At 44.1% G+C, this 13108-nt stretch overlaps 2 protein-coding genes across 7 annotated transcripts in view; both read left to right on the top strand.

Moving 5' to 3' along the window:
- METTL25B (methyltransferase like 25B) overlaps positions 1-13108 on the top strand; it is a 464705-nt gene that overhangs the window by 59274 nt on the left and 392323 nt on the right. The window lies entirely within an intron of this gene.
- LOC310751826 (C-type lectin domain family 10 member A-like) lies at positions 913-12317 on the top strand. Of its 6 annotated transcripts, none has more exons than XM_083591551.1 (8): positions 913-988; positions 3141-3239; positions 5090-5194; positions 6889-6987; positions 8133-8219; positions 9308-9459; positions 10805-10914; positions 11945-12317. In XM_083591551.1, the coding sequence occupies exons 2-8, from the start codon at positions 3155-3157 to the stop codon at positions 12096-12098; spliced, it is 792 nt and encodes a 263-aa protein (XP_083447677.1). In that variant the 5' UTR covers positions 913-988; positions 3141-3154; the 3' UTR covers positions 12099-12317. The 6 variants fall into 6 exon arrangements, with proteins under 6 accessions (XP_083447677.1, XP_083447675.1, XP_083447674.1 ...); XM_083591549.1 differs by having other exon boundaries at positions 5084-5194; XM_083591548.1 differs by having other exon boundaries at positions 3141-3431.

Raw genomic sequence — 13108 nt, 5'->3', positions numbered from 1 at the left:
CTAGGGAGGCCGCCTACATGCAGGGTCTTATAGAAGGTCCTTATAAAGGGGGGGGGTTAGACTGGGCCCCGACCAAAGGCATGGCAGAGTAGCTCCATCTTGCAGGCCCTGCAGAAAGATGTCAAATCCTGCAGGGCTCTGGTCTCTTGCGACAGAGTGTTCCACAAGGCTGGGGCCAGGGCCAGGTGAGAATAGTAATAAATGCCTTGGAGTTTTATGAAAGAAATATCAATAAACCATTTGCAATGTTCTTTTGGGACCCAGAAAAGGATTTTGATAATATATCTTGGGTCCTCTTAAGAAAAGTAATTGAAATCATGGAATTTGGAGAAAACAGGAAGAGCTATTACTGCCATATGTTCAGAACAATACACAAATTTAATAGTAAATGGGATACTTTCCGAGAAATGTAGTTATGAAAGGTGCAATAGAAGGTTGCCTACTTTCACCACTATTGCTTATTTTGGTTGTAGAGACCTTATGAAGTCAAACCTCGGTTGCCAAATGCCTCCATTTTGGAATGTTTTGGCTCCCGAACGCAGAAAACCCAGAATTAAGTCTTCCGGTTTTTGAACGTTTATCAGAAGCCAAACGTCTGGTGTGACTTCCGCTTGAGTGCAGGAAGCTCCTGCAGCCAATTGGAAGCTGCGCCTTGGTTGTCGAAGATTTTGGAAGCTGAATGGGCTTCTGGAATGGATTACATTCAACAACCAATGTTTTACTGTAACGATAATAATCTTTTAACCTTTCAATGATAATATATAATTATAAAATTGTTTATGTATACAACTGCAGCAAGGATTGGAAAAACAAGTAGCATAACAGATCTGAAAGAAACATTTTGCTGGGTTTATGCTTTATGTAGAATGCTAAATGGGAGGAGTTCTGGAATCCCTGACGTCACAAGGGAGGTGGTTCTTAGCCAGTGGGAGGATGAAGCACCCTTAAGAAGAAATTAGAGAAGAGATTGGTATATGACAGCACCAAGGTATCCAAACAGAAAAAGGTCTGGAGGGTGGAAAACATTCATTATGAGCTGTGATATTTCTAGGGTCCTATTCCAGGGCCAAAAGGTCACAAAGAGGGGAAATGATCAGGAGGTTTATGAAACTACAGATCGTTTTTCTCTTTTAAATACTAGAACTCAGGTTCATCCAATGAAACTGAGTAGTGGTACATTCTAGGGCTGTCTACAGGTGCTCTCTTGCCAGTGCCCCCTAATGGCTATTTGGCCAATGGCAACCACCAAACAAGCAAGAGGTTTTTTAGATTTCACTGGACAGACTCTTAGGTGGAGACAAATGTTTATTAATTGGTAAACATTAGCAAAGAAATTGATCAGCAACATAGAATGGAGTCTAATATAAAGCCAACAGCAATGGGAATAAACTACAAAATTGCAATATAACCAATAAGCAAAAAATCTTAGGCAACGATAATCGCAATACAGATAGAATAGGTACAGTTCTACATATCTCCCCAGCTGATGGTGATTTGAAAGACTTATCTGGGACACTTCAGACTGGCTGATGGTTGTTCTCTTCACATTCTGGGCCCTGAAGATCCCGGGCTCCAGGGAGATCAGACTGGCCTCGACCAGAGCCAGGGCCTTTTTGGCTGTGGCCCCGGCCTGGTGGAATGTTCTCTCACAAGAGACCAAGGCTCTGCAAGATATGACATCCTTCCGCAGGGCTTGCAATATGGAGCTGTTTCGCCAGGCCTTTGGTCAGGGTTCAGTCTGACTCATTTTCAGATGAAGGAGGTTTCCCAGCCCACTCACAGGTCCTTATAATATCAGTGGAAACAGTTGGTCCTGGCGAGTATTAACCGCTTTCAATTTTGACTTGAGGATCATCATTTGTCCAGTTTTAATTTTAATTGATTTGAATTAATTTTTGGATGCATTTTAATTGATTGCTTGTTTTATGCATATTGTATTGTTTATATGATGTTAGCCTCTCTGAGCCCAGCTCCAGTCGGGGAGGGTACAAATAAACATTTATTATTATTTATTATTATTCTGGAATGGAACATAGAACAATGTATCAAGGTCTCACTGTCTCCTTCAGCTGCTGGCCCTTATATAGTCCATAGCTTAGGTCTCATGCCACGCTGGCAACAGATGTAATTCATGATGTAATTACATTCCCATCCTTTGATGTAGTTATGTTCCCATCCTGTGTGGCCCTCATCCCACCCCCAAAGCTGTGGAAGAGGTGCTGACTGCGGGAGGCCCAGCAGGCCTCAGGCTGCACCACCCGCGCGGCCCCAAACCACCCCCAATGCAAGGAAGGAGGTGCCATCCGTGGTAAGGCCTAAGCCAGCCCCACCCTGGCCCCAATCCCCTGCCTGGTCCCAGATCATGATCAGAAAATACAAGTCTTTGGCAATCCCATTTGCTAGCTCAGATGGCTTCAAAACGGAATTAGACAGCAGCCCTCTTCGTTTCTTCTTTAACACACAGCATCAGCTGTCAGGCTGGGTCTTTGCAAACAGAAAACAAAATGCCATACCTGGAGAGCCTGTGTAACAGCTTCCCCTCTGCTTTTCCAGTTTCAACTCATGGTCTCCAAAATCTTGCTAGATTCAATTGGATTTATATGCATCTCACTGAGACTGGATCTTGTATGCCATCTTTTCTGATGATCAGGAGGTAGTTCTATAATTAAATGTATATATCTTCCATCAAGGGTGGGGAACATGTGACCCTCCAGATGTTATTGGTCTACAACACATATCACCCTCAACTATTGACCATGATTCCTGTGATGGAGGGCACTGGCAGCCAGGAACATCTGAAGACCTCATAGATCCCACACGATCTGTCAAATGGTGAACATCTTACTGGAGTCCTGCAAACTAGATGTCCAGGTGTTTAGAGAGGGATAGGATGCAAAATATGAATGTGCTATATTACCTAAAACAATTTTCAAAAATGCCTTGGAATTCATATAGAACATCTCTTTTGGTTTAAAACTGAGACTGATCCAGCAGAAGAAAAAGAAAGATGTTTCAGTTATATTGGACTCAACAACTTCTTGACTGATGGTCTCATACTGATAGACGCTACTCTGTACCTAATGTGTGCATAGTGTTATTCTGCATTTGTTGTTGTCTTATTCTAGTTTGTTATTCCACAGACAAAACTGAGAGGATGGGGAAGCCAGCGCTCATAAAGCGTGCAGCATTCAGAAGACACGCAGTGTCCAGAAAGCGTAAAAGAAAAGAAAAGGAAACTGGTGATCTGTATACAGCACAGTCATATGGGTTGAGGTTTCTCATAAAGTAGAGGAATGCACAGGAAAGGGAAGTTGATGGAGAGATGGGCAGGGAGTGGAACCGGTCATGTTGTGCCAGGAAGGCGTGCAGAGAAAAGCCCATGCAGCTCTTTGGGTGCCAGAGATCCACTAAGCCCCATAGAAACCCCAGGGGTGAGCCCACTGTTTGCTGCTGGCTGTTGTGTTCCTTTAGTGTGTGCAGTCAGAAATGGCTGTACAATTAGGCAGAATGAGGCAGTTGCCTCAAGTAGTAGGTGCTGGGGTGGGTAGACGTTTGTGAGATGTGTAGACCAGGGGTCGGCAGGGGGCCGGTCCACTGTCCCTCAGACTTTGTGGGGGTCTTGAAAAAAATTTTTGAAAAATAATAATGAATGAATATTTTTTTGGGGGGGGGGAATGAATGAATTCCTATGCACACTGCATTAAATTAATCCGTTCCAGACTTTTAAAAACAAACCCTAAAACAGCAATTTAACATGAATTTTCCTATCTAACGAGACCATTGAGCCATAAAATGAAAGCAATAAACAATGTAAAAGGTAAAGGGTAAAGGGACCATTAGGTCCAGTCGCGGACGACTCTGGAGTTGTGGCGCTCATCTCACTTTACTGGCCGGGGGAGCTGACGTTTGTCCGCAGACAGTTTTTCTGGGTCATGTGGCCAGCATGACTAAGCTGCTTCTGGTGAAACCAGAGCAGCGCACGGAAACGCCGTTTACCTTCCCGCCGGAGCGGTACCTATTTATCTACTTGCACTTGCTTTCGAACTGCTAGGTTGGCAGGAGCAGGGACCGAGCAATGGGAGCTCACCCCATCGTGGGGATTCGAACCACCGACCTTCTCATCGGCAAGCCCTAGGCTCTGTGGTTTAACCCACAGCGCCACCCGCGTCCCATAATAAACAATGCACTGTACTGTAAAATAAATAAGGCAGTGTTGTAGATGATAAAAATAAAAATTATTATTTTTTCTTACCTGCACTGATGATAGTCATTGGATGGGGGGGGTCCTCGCCTGGGTTTGGTGCTGCATTGCGGCCTGCTGGGCCTCCTGCTGTCGGCACCTCTTCTGCGCTTCGGGGGTGGGATGGGGGCCCTCCTGCCGGCAGTGGAGGGCAAACTCTGGACTGCGGGAAGGTCTCTGGAGGCTCTCCCACCGTTCGCAGCCCTCCCAGCAGCAGGGATTATCTTGGCACTGCGTTTCATTGGTAGAGCTGCTGCGGCGTCAGCTCTACTAGTGAAACGCAGCGCTGGGATGATGGATGACCCTGGCGCTGCGTTGGCTCTACCAAAGAAATGCAATTCTTTCCAGTGTGCGTTTCACCCTCAGACTCTTGGAGGATCCTTAAATGGTCATGCAGCCAGGATTTACAACCCTTACGGGCCTGACTCGGCCCACGGACCGTAGTTTGCTGACCCCTGGTGTAGACCACATAAGCTGCATTGCACCTCCTCAGTTAGTCTGCTGCCCCATCAGCAGCATAGAAATAGGAGCCAATGGCCAGCCCAGCTCAGCTTGTGTATATGGAATTGTGTGAATGGAGGGAGCATCTTTTCATTTGCCTGGGGGCAGAAAGTAGTATCAAAGGCTACTGTCTTCTGATCCAGACATTGGTCAGAAAAGTCTCCTCAAGCAGCAAGGCATCTCGGCTTGCTTCCTCCACCTGCTTATCCTCCCAAGTGCCCACTCCTTGAACAGTTGAGTGTCTCTGGCTGATGGCTGCCACAGCACATGGAAACCCTTTTCCCTGGGGTTGCAATGGTATGTTGGCTATTGATGGCTAAAGTAATATTTTCTTTCTTCAAGCATCAGCTTTTCACGACTTGGTTACTTTCTTCAAATCTCCAGCGGGTGAAAGATATCTCGTACTTGAGATTTTCATCATTGCTGCCTTGACACTGCTGATTTACATGCTATGTAAGTACATAATTGGCGTACGTTGATACTACTGTCATGGGCTTTGCTTTAATGCCAATAGCATTTCCAAAAGGAGATGGCAGGATCCACCTTCCCTTTACCCCTTTCATCTCTCTTTGATTTTCAGGGGTGAGTTACAGCTGTCACCCATTGAGAGCAATGGCACTGTTTTGTTCTCCCTGAAAAAGTGCGTTCCAGCACTTGTAAGAGAGACATAGGCTAACACAAGTCCCTGGGACACCCTGGACAATTCCCTTTCCCAGTTGCAATTCTCTCTTCCTTTCCCAACTAATCCTCATTTGCTGTGGGAGAGCCCCCGTTCCTGATCTCGCCACCCTGCCCTGTAGCGTTCCCAAAGCAAGGAAGAATTGGACTCTGATTAATAAAATACACACAAGGCTTGACCAGCAAGACTCTGGGAGAAGTGTGTATAATAATAATAATAATAATTCTCTCCACCCCTCAGCCCAGGTCGTTTTATTCACAAAAGAACTTTTTACACAGTGTTCCTAAGAACCAATCCGATTTCCTCTGAGCATTTCAAAAACCCCACATGGGGACAAAGTTAAAAGTTAAAACTACAAAGAGCTAATTTGAGCATGCATAGTAGTCCAGAGTAAACAAAAGAGGAAGCAAGGAGAAATGCTTTTAGGTAGTATTTACCATCCCCTTGTGAACGATTAACAAACTACATCAAAGCTACCTTCTAGCTTCATGACCCAGGATGTCTGATGAACAACTGGCCTGTGTTTAGAATGCTGATACGTGCCTGTCAGGCAGAGAAATATCAGAGACACAGATCAGAAATCATATCAAAATGGCTCAAACCCAGTCAACGCAATGCTTTCATTGCTGACACAAATGGCTTGCTCCATATTTTTTATAATTCCTAATCGCAATCCCACCTGATCACTACATGCCCTCTGCTAGTGCTCCAGTCCCATGAAGGAAAGAGCTTGGGGGAAACAGGCTGCAGAGGATAAGGCCATGGCCAATGTGGGTGAGTCCAGAGCCTACCTAAATATTGAGATATATGCTGGGCTTTTTGCAGCTAGAATTAAACAGGACTCAGTTCTGGCCCCTCTCAGGTGGGTGCCCCTGTCATTCTTAGAGAACAAGGGAGGCATTCATGGTGTGTTCCGGTGCCTCTTTTTCTAGTAAAATAGCACTGGATAGATGAACACATGGCCTATTTGCCTGGATAATTCGTTTTTAAAGGGCCCTCCAAAGTAAGCAAAGCTCAGGGGGAGGGAACCAAATGACCAAGAATTTGCATATTTTAAGCATGAGGCAACCTGGCAAATGCAAGTCTGTAGGACAAAGAGGGCAGGTGTATCTAGACACCCCAAAATCTAAAGCTCTCTAAGGAAGGCCAACCATCTGGTGACAGAAGTAGCAGGCCAAATGGACACAGGAATTCAGACCACCAGGGCAGCTTAAATCAAGGCATGGGAACCCTCAGTCTAAGGGCTGAGAGCAAAAAAATGTTAATAGAAGTCATTTTCATGTTTTTGTTGATTTGATTTTTTATTTGTCCTTCTCCATAAGGTCCCGGGGCATGTTTGTTGTACAAGTCTGCAATTTAAATTCAATATTAATAGCAGATTGAAACCAAGTATCCCCTTCCCCAGTTTATCAGACTTACGTGCTAGAACACAACTTCTTCATTTATTTTCTACCTGCTTCCATCTTAGATCAGAAGGAACTGAAAAAAAGACAGGAGTTTCAAATGGCAGTGGATATGATTCGAACCGTTCTGGTTGGGATTGATCCAGTGTATATAGACAAGGAGGGTAAGCATTTTATATGAACATCCACACTTTTGCTGTAACATGTTTAAATTAAACAGAGTTCAATTCTTGTAGTTCACTTTGGGATTCACTGGGATGCACTGACATAATGTCCTCCTTAGAATTATGTGGAATGCAACCCAGAATTCAGCAGAAAAAGAGTTTCGGTGCCTCAATTTTCTTAGATCTCACAAAGCATAATTGAAAACTGCAAAGTATTCTTTGTATATTTGGCTTTCCTGTGGGACTCGAGGCGGGAATTGGTTTGTGACCCTGTGATTTCCAGCAGAAAAGGAGGACATAGGAGGGGAACATTAGAGATACTTCATGAGCCACTTTTAATATAAAAATAATAATATAATAATTTATTATTTATACCCCGCCCATCTGGCTGAGTTTCCCCAGCCACTCTGGGTGGCTCCCAATCAGGTGTTAAAAACAGTACAGCGTTAAATATTAAAAACTTCCCTGAACAGGGCTGCCTTCAGATGTCTTTTAAAGATAGGATAGCTGCTTATTTCCTTCACATCTGAAAGGAGGGTTTTCTGCAGGGTGGGCGCCACTACCAAGAAGGCCCTCTGTCTGGTTCCCTGTAACCTTACTTCTCGCAATGAGGGAACCGCCAGAAGGCCCTCGGCGCTGCATCTCAGTGTCCAGGCTGAACGATGGGGATGGAGACGCTCCTTCAGGTATACTGGACCGAGGCCGTTTAGGGCTTTCAAGGTCAGCACCAACACTTTGAATTATGCTCGGAAACGTACTGGGAGCCAGTGTAGGTCTTTCAAGACCGGTGTTATGTGGTCTAGGCGACCGCTCCCAGTCACCAGTCTAGCTGCCGCATTCTGGATTAATTGCAGTTTCCGGGTCACCTTCAAAGGTAGCCCCACGTAGAGCACGTGGGAATAGGATAGGAATAGTGGGTTGCATGGGTCTTTGGTCTGATCAAGCTGCAGGATTCTTTTGAGGCTTTTCGTTGGTGATTTGAGCCACAGAGAATCAAGTCTGCCCTCATATTCATAAGAACCCCATCCTGGAGCTCTGCTTCTTGTTTCAGACTTGGGTGTTTTTAAGTGTTTGGAACTGGTTTCCTGATATTTGCAGATTGCTATTTCAGATACTCCTGCCTTAAACTGTTTCAAATCTTTTAGACTTAGAAATACTTGCTGCAGCTCAAAACATATCAGAGGAAATGCGGTATTTTGCCAATAAAAATGATGAACTGCAAAAAGAAATTGGTAAGCTACCCTACGATGCTGAAGAATTGTAGCGCAGTGGGAACCTGTCTTGAGTCTGCACCAGCTGAAAGCCCCTCCTCTAGCTGAAAACTCTTAGAGCCACCCTAGGGAAATAGCAGAGATATTCAGATCAGCTCTCCTGAACTGTTGAGATTTAGCTTCTATTGCGAGGAAAGACAAGCCCGTCATCAGAAAGAAGCCCTCATGGCCACTCACACAGTGAATTAACCCCTTGGCGATTATAAAATTGTCTATAAAGCTTTAGATGTAAAAGCAAAGAATGGAAATGAATGCCTATTACCTTACTTGTACATAGAAGCAAGCTAAAGATGGTCAGCAGCAAAACACATATTGTGTGAGAGTTGTATAATGCCATTTCCCCTCTTTCACTTTGTCTTTGGGAAATATCATTGCCTTTAAAGACATATGCCAAAACCAGGCCTAAACTGAAAAGGATCCAGAAAATCCTGATTGAAATGGATCTAGAAAATCAGTTTCCTCCAAGAGCACCTGGATCTGGTCCACAACCACCCGCTCAAGAACCTTGCCCAGGAAGGGGAGATTAGCAACTGACAGTCAGTTACGTAAATTTTCTGAGCCCAGGGAAGATTTCTTAAGGAGTGGTTTTACCACTGCCTCCTTCAATCTAGGGTTCCCCTCCCCGCCTCCACAGAGAGCCTAGAAAGAGAAAGAGAATTTTGATAAGCCACAGCTACTTCCCCTCCCCAATCTTCAAGTCTGCCCTGATGTTGTCCTGAATATCCAGGTGGAAACAAATAGGTGAGGCCCCTGAGGTTCAGATAAGGCCTGTTAGGGGACATACATCTTTTCTCTATTCCCTCAAATAAAAGGTTCTTGACTGCACTCCCAGCTATGCCCACCCAGGTATTTACTGCAGCATCAGCATGGGCTGAAGAGTTAATGTTGTTCTTCTTTTAATCTTCCAGAGCTTCCTAGATATGTTATCACATGGCCACAGAAATGAACTTAACAAAAATAATTGAAATCTGCACAGACATACAAGGTGGTTCCCATTAAATTCCCTATTTTTCTCTCTCTACTTCCTCCATACATGGCTTGACTCAAAGATATCCTTACTGAAAACTTGAACGATGGCTGGGTTATATATGAAAGGACCTTATATTGGTTTTCTAGTGAGGTAGCCTCATGGATGGATGCCCAAAAAAATTGTGAGCGGGAAGGCGCCAACCTCATTTCTGTGGAATCAGTGGAAGAACAGGTGAGCATCAAAGCTGAGTATAGGAAAGGTAGGGGATCTTATTGAGCCAATGGGCTCCTATCATCACTATCCATTTAAGAAGGTTACATTTACCTGTATGCAGCCAAGACAGCAGCTCCATCAGTCAAGCCAAGGGGTGGGTGAGGCAGGGAGCAGCTGCTACCATCTGGGACTAACTAAGGTTTCTTGGAGCTGCTGAGCTCTAATAGAATGAAGCTGGCATTCAGGAAGGAGGTTTTGAAGGGAGTGAAGGAGGAGATACTTGAGGGGCATCTATCCCTTGGCTTGCCGGTAAATTCTTCCTCTACTCTGTGAGATGTACTGAGTGCTTAGAAAGAAGGCTTTCACCCTAACCCTCTGGCATGACAGTATCATGGAGATGATTCCAGCCTAATATCTTTTACCAGGTAAGGATCCATGAAACTTTTCAGATGGTTCCTATTATTTCCCCAAAGTTTAAAAAGCGGTTTATTCTTCAGAATTGGAACCAACTTTGCCTCTTTGAGAACCAGTGTGGTGTAGTGGTTAAGAGCGGTAGTCTCGTAATCTGGGGAACTGGGTTCACGTCTCCGCTCCTCCACATGCAGCTGCTGGGTGACCTTGGGCTAGTCACACTTCTCTGAAGTCTCTCAGCCTCACTCACCTCACAGAGTGTTTGTTGTGGGGGAGGAAGGGAAAGGAGAATGTTAGATATCAAATCCAAACTCTTCTTCTTCTTCTAGATCCCTCTCCCAGAGCCTTAGCCCTGGCAGAAGGGCTACTGGAGTGCTACAGGGCATAGACATGGGTGAGACCCCATCATCATGCCATTAAGCATACCACAACCAGACTGATTCCAGTGTCTCTGGAACCAACCAAGAAACATGGATGCAGAAACTGGAGTATTTGCCACACAGGTCACTGTCCCACTAGATGGCTCCAAGACCAACTGTTCTATGGCACAGTCATTAACAGTATTTGCAAATTTTAACTCTGTGTCATGACTGGAATACATATGTAGCCAGTCTTGGTGAGGGCAGGTGAAGTTACCCTTCACTACAATATTTCCTCTTTGGAATGCTTCCTTGATTCCATCATCATCATTCATTATCATCATAATGTTGATCAGGGGGACAATACCACATCCACTGTATGAAATTATTATTGGTGATGGGAATACTATGTATAGTTTTGATCACTGCTTCCAAAAAAAAAAATGTGGGTAGGGTCTTCAAAGGTGACACCTGTTCCTTTTAAAATATGTTTGTTTTATGCGTGTTGAATTTCTGTAAAGGGCTGTGGTCTCCCAGAGAAAGGGACATTGTCTTAAAAGATTTTATTTGTTCTTTCTCCACCCCTTCCCTAGCTTTTTGTGAGCACCGAAGTACAAAACCTTAAAAAGGTTTTCTGGATTGGAGTCTTTAAAGACGAGGGAGGGACATGGAAATGGCTGACAGGGAAGATAGTTTCAGAAACGTAAGTTTTTGAAAAAATATTTGTTAATGACATACGTTCCAAAACGTTGCAGATTCTGTTGACATAATTGATCCATTTGCTCTCCAAATATATTTTGCCATGCACTTTTCTCTATGACCAAAGGTCTACATATGTACTCCTCTACATCATTATCCAGGTGAGTGACTGCTTCTTCTCACTAGGTTGCAGAGGGAGGGAGGCTACTCTTCCTGCTTCTCTAAACAAGTGAATGTGCTGATTCAGAAGAGGGTGAGAACATGCTTTTAAATGGTTTGTGCTGCTTAGCTCAGCTTCAAAGGGACTTGTAGGAACCTAAAGCTGAGCAACACTCTCTTTAGGAAAATATTTCTACAGTTTGTTATTGTTATTATTATTAATTTTTATTGAAGTTTTATCTCTACAAAATAACAAGAAGAAAGAAAGGTTTACACATATGTACATGTTAGTAACACAAAGCATCCCCCCACCTCATCCCCCCACCATTGGTTCGACATAACTCGAAATGTGAGTTAAAATCTGACTTCCTTCCATCGTTGCTTGACCTTAATTCTATAACTTATCTTTACAGTTGTGTTGTTATATTGTATTTGACAAATATTCTGATTTTACTTGCATTTGTAACCTTTCCCCCTTACAAACTTTGTTCTTTACATTTCAATATTTCTGTACCGGAGCAGTGTTTCTTTCATATATTCATTCACGCAACTCCATTCTTTTATTAAATTTTGATTTGTTTGACCTCTGAAAGCTGCCATCATTTTGGCCAGTTCAGCAAATTCAATAAGTTTGATTTGCCTGTCTATTATTGTGGGTATTTTGTCTCCCTTCCAGTTCTTTGCTATAAGAACTCTTGCGGCAGCGGATGCATAGAAGAATATCCTTATTTATGGGGATATAATTTGTTTTTAATCCCAGAAGATACGCTTCTTAAAAGATACGTTTCCAAGTAATAGTAGAAGGCATGGGGAGTGAGTGAGGAAGTAGACATCCAATCTTGATCGATCAGTGCTGCTGTTTCTTTTCTTTTCAGCTACTGGAATTACTATGAGCCAAATAGAGAACCGAACCACGACTGTATTGCAATGTCCTTTGATTGCTACTACAACAAATGCTGGATGGCAGCATCATGTGATCTACCAATAAACTATGTTTGTAAGAAGGTGCCTAAGGATACCTGGCTCTAAGAAGACCCCTTAAGATGATCGTAACTGGATCCCATGATCACTACACAAAAACAAAACCAAGAGATCGCCCACCCCACTGTTTTAATGCACAATCCACACTCTGCCACCTACGTTTTGGGACTCTCTGGCATCAGCCCTCAAAAACACCTTGAAAAGACCTTATTCTGCAAGCTCAAATGTAGATGACTACAAAAATAAAGAATGGAAGGATCCAATCATGGCCTGTTTTCCGTTCAATGCATTTATTTGCAATGCAGACCAATATTTGTTTCCTTACTCTGTGTGTCTCTTCTGATCTGCCTCTTCTGATCTGCATGGTCACTACCTTACAGGGCACATAAGGGCAACCAGTGAGTTCATCGCCAGGGGGGTGGACACCGTAACTTTTTCATCCCCGGTGGTAGAATCATAGAGTTGGAAGGGCCCCTGAGGATCATCTAGTTGAACCCCCTGCAATGCAGGAATGTGCAGCTGTTCCTTACAGGGCTTGAACCTGCAGACTTTGCATTATCAGCACCACTGTCTAGCCAATTGAGCTCTTCAGTGTCTTGATGCAGTTGGGGACTGGACGAGGATCAATAAACCAGCTTTGTCTGCTTCACCAAATGCACCCGTTCCTGGACAGGGGTAGCCTGATCACTGCAGCCCATATGTTGATAATCTCAAGGCTGGATTCCTGCAATGCACTTCCTTGTGGGGCTGCCCTTAAGTCTGGTTTGGCAGTGCCAGCTGGTGCAGAATGCAGGAGCAAGGATGCTGAAAGGATCTTCTGGTCGAGAACATGGGGCCCTTGGTGAAAACAGCTGCCCTGGGTGCCCACTTACGACTGAGCCAAGTTCAAGGTTATTTTCATAGACCATGGGTAGGCAAACTAAGGCCCGGAGGCCAGATCTGGCCCAATCGCCTTCTAAATCTGGCCTTTGGATTGGCCAGGAATCAGTGTGTTTTAACATGAGTAGAATGTGTGCTTTTATTTAAAATGCATCTCTGGGTTAAATGTGTGGCATAGG

This window comes from Podarcis filfolensis, assembly GCF_964270895.1.
Source record: "Podarcis filfolensis genome assembly, chromosome: 16".
Lineage (NCBI taxonomy): Eukaryota > Metazoa > Chordata > Lepidosauria > Squamata > Lacertidae > Podarcis > Podarcis filfolensis.
The sequence above is the reverse complement of the archived record's forward strand: the minus strand, read 5'-3'. Positions and strand labels throughout refer to the sequence as shown.